At 40.1% G+C, this 2,766-nt stretch overlaps 1 protein-coding gene across 1 annotated transcript in view; it reads left to right on the forward strand.

Annotated features, from left to right (window-relative positions):
• usp54b (ubiquitin specific peptidase 54b) overlaps nt 1–755 on the forward strand; it is a 133,068-nt gene extending 132,313 nt beyond the window's left edge. The window contains exons 17-20 of the mRNA XM_062055416.1: nt 1–100; nt 173–300; nt 360–494; nt 616–755. The exon at nt 1–100 is cut by the window's left edge and continues 571 nt beyond it. Coding sequence (XP_061911400.1) covers nt 1–100; nt 173–300; nt 360–494; nt 616–666 — 414 coding nt within the window. The 3' untranslated portion in view covers nt 667–755. The remainder of the gene's footprint in view (nt 101–172; nt 301–359; nt 495–615) is intronic.
• Nucleotides 756–2,766: the final 2,011 nt, after the last annotated feature.

Genomic DNA, 2,766 nt, shown 5'->3' on the forward strand with positions numbered 1-2,766 from the left:
CGGGGGCACCACGGCGACCCCAGGAGCTGTGAGCACGAGGAGGCGGAGTTGACGGAACTCGACACCCTTTACCAGGCCAGTCTGCAGGCGGGGAGGACAGGTGGGGGGAAGCCTTGTTGCCATAGCAACAGCTCCAGCGACACACTTTTTTGATGACCCGTCTTCTACGCAGGCTGCAGCCCGTCGGAGCGGCTCATATCCAGGGTGGGCGGCCAGGCCCGCTCCAGAACCCCCAACGCCGACATGGAGAGGAGCGTGTTCGGGCCGGACGGCGCCAGAAGCCCCACCTACCTCAACAAGGTAACCCCTCCCCCGCCTCCCGATCGCCCCTCACTTTTAACTCCGTTCTCGCTCCGCAGCCAATGGTGTTGCAGGGTCCACGTTTGTGGGCGGGGCCCGACGAGGCGGGCAACCTGAGGCGAATCGGACGCAGCCTGAGCGGCACGGTGGCGGTGACGCCGCGCCACGGCCGACTGACCGCCACCCGCAGCTTTGTGAGTGTCCACCCGTCGCCCCCCTGTGGCCAGCGCGGCTCACTGCTTCCTGTTTCTTCACCTCTCTCTGCTTTTCTTTCTCCTTCTTCTTCTCTGTCTTTGTGCTGTGTGTGGTCCCAAGGCGAAGCAGGCTGACGCCACGGCCTCCCATTGCTTACTTCCTCTCTCCTGAGTCCCTGTCTCTAACGCACCTCCATCACTTCCTCCATCCTCTTCATCACCAACACTTGTCATCACCACCTCCCTCCACCGCCTCACAGGTAAACACTTGTTTCCGTGTTATTATTCATAACCAGCCCCGTCAAACGTTAATAACAAAAAAAACTATTATAATTAGACAAAAGATGTTTGCAGCACAAATGTAACACAAACAATTGGTACAAGTTTGGGGTGATGTTGACAAAGTGCTACATTTGTGCTGCCATTTTTTCTGTCTAACAATTATTGTTTTTATGTTATTAACGTGGTATTATTCATAACCAGCCGTCCCGCCTTGTCAAAATCACCCCAAACTTGTCCCAAACATTTGTGCCATGTTTGTGCTGCAACAGTTTTGTCCAACTATTATCATTTTTATGTTATTATTATTCATAACAAGCCTCGTAAAACGTTAATAACATAAAAACTATAATAATTAGACAAAACAACACAATTAATTGGGACAAGTTTGGGGTGATGTTGACAAAGTGCTACATTTGTGCTGCAATTTTTTTGTCTAACAATTATTGTTTTTATGTTATTAACGTGTTATTATTCATAACAAGCCCCATAAAACGTTAATAACAAAAAAAAAGTTGAATAAAAGATGATTGCAGCACAAATGGAGCACAAACAATTTGGTACAAGTTTGGGGTGATGTTGACAAAGTGCTACATTTGTGCTGCCATTTGTTTATCTAACAATTAATGTTTATGTTATTAACGTGTTATTATTCATAACAAGCCATCCCGCCTTGTCAAAGTCACCCCAAACTTGTCCCAAACATTTGTGCCAAGTTTGTGCTGCAACATTTTTGTCCAACTATTATCATTTTTATGTTATTATTATTCATAACAAGCCACGTAAAATGTTAATAACATAAAATCTATAATAATTAGACAAAACAGAACAAAAAAAAGGGGAACATTTTGGGGTAATTTTAACAAAGTGCTACATTTGTGCTGCAATTTTTTTTTGTGTAACAATTATTGTTTTTATGTTATTAACGTGTTATTATTCATAACAAGACCCATAAAACGTTAAAAACATAAAAACTCTAATAATTGAATGAAAGATGTTTGCAGCACAAATGGAGCACAAACATTTTGGACAAGTTTGGGGTGATGTTGACAAAGTGCTACATTTGTGCTGCCATTCTTTTGTCTAACTATTATTGTTTTTATGTTATTTTCATTTTATTATTCAAACCCAGCCCCATAAAACGTTAATAACATAAGAACTATAACAGTTGAATAAAAAATGTTGACAACACAAAGCAGCACAAATGTAACACAAACATTTTGGACAAGTTTGGGGTGATGTTGACAAAGTGCTACTTTTGTGCTGCTCCATTTGTTTGTCGAACAATTATTGTTTTTATGTTATTAACGTGTTATTATTCATAACAAGCCATCCCGCCTTGTCAAAATCACCCCAAACTTGTCCCAAACATTTGTGCCATGTTTGTGCTGCAACATTTTTGTCCAACTATTATCATTTTTATGTTATTATTATTCATAACAAGCCTCATGAAACGTTAATAACATAAAAACTATAATAATTAGACAAAACAACACAAACGAAGGGGACAAGTTTTGGGTGATGTTGACAAAGTGCTACATTTGTGCTGCAATTTGTTTGTCTAACAATTAATGTTTATGTTATTAATGTGTTATTATTCATAACCAGCCGTCCCGCCTTGTCAAAGTCACCCCAAACTTGTCCCAAACATTTGTGCCATGTTTGTGCTGCAACATTTTTGCCCAACTATTATCATTTTTATGTTATTATTATTCATAACAAGCCTCGTAAAACGTTAATAACATAAAAACTATAATAATTAGACAAAACAACACAATTAATTGGTACAAGTTTGGGGTGATGTTGACAAAGTGCTACATTTGTGCTGCAATTTATTTTGTCTAACATTTATTGTTTTTATGTTATTAACGTGTTATTATTCATAACAAGCCCCATAAAACGTTAATAACATAAAAATTGTAATAGTTGAATAAAAGATGTTTGCAGCACAAATGTAGCACAAACAATTTGGTACAAGTTTGGGGTGATGTTG

The sequence above is a fragment of the Entelurus aequoreus genome, linkage group LG08, assembly GCF_033978785.1.
Source record: "Entelurus aequoreus isolate RoL-2023_Sb linkage group LG08, RoL_Eaeq_v1.1, whole genome shotgun sequence".
Lineage (NCBI taxonomy): Eukaryota > Metazoa > Chordata > Actinopteri > Syngnathiformes > Syngnathidae > Entelurus > Entelurus aequoreus.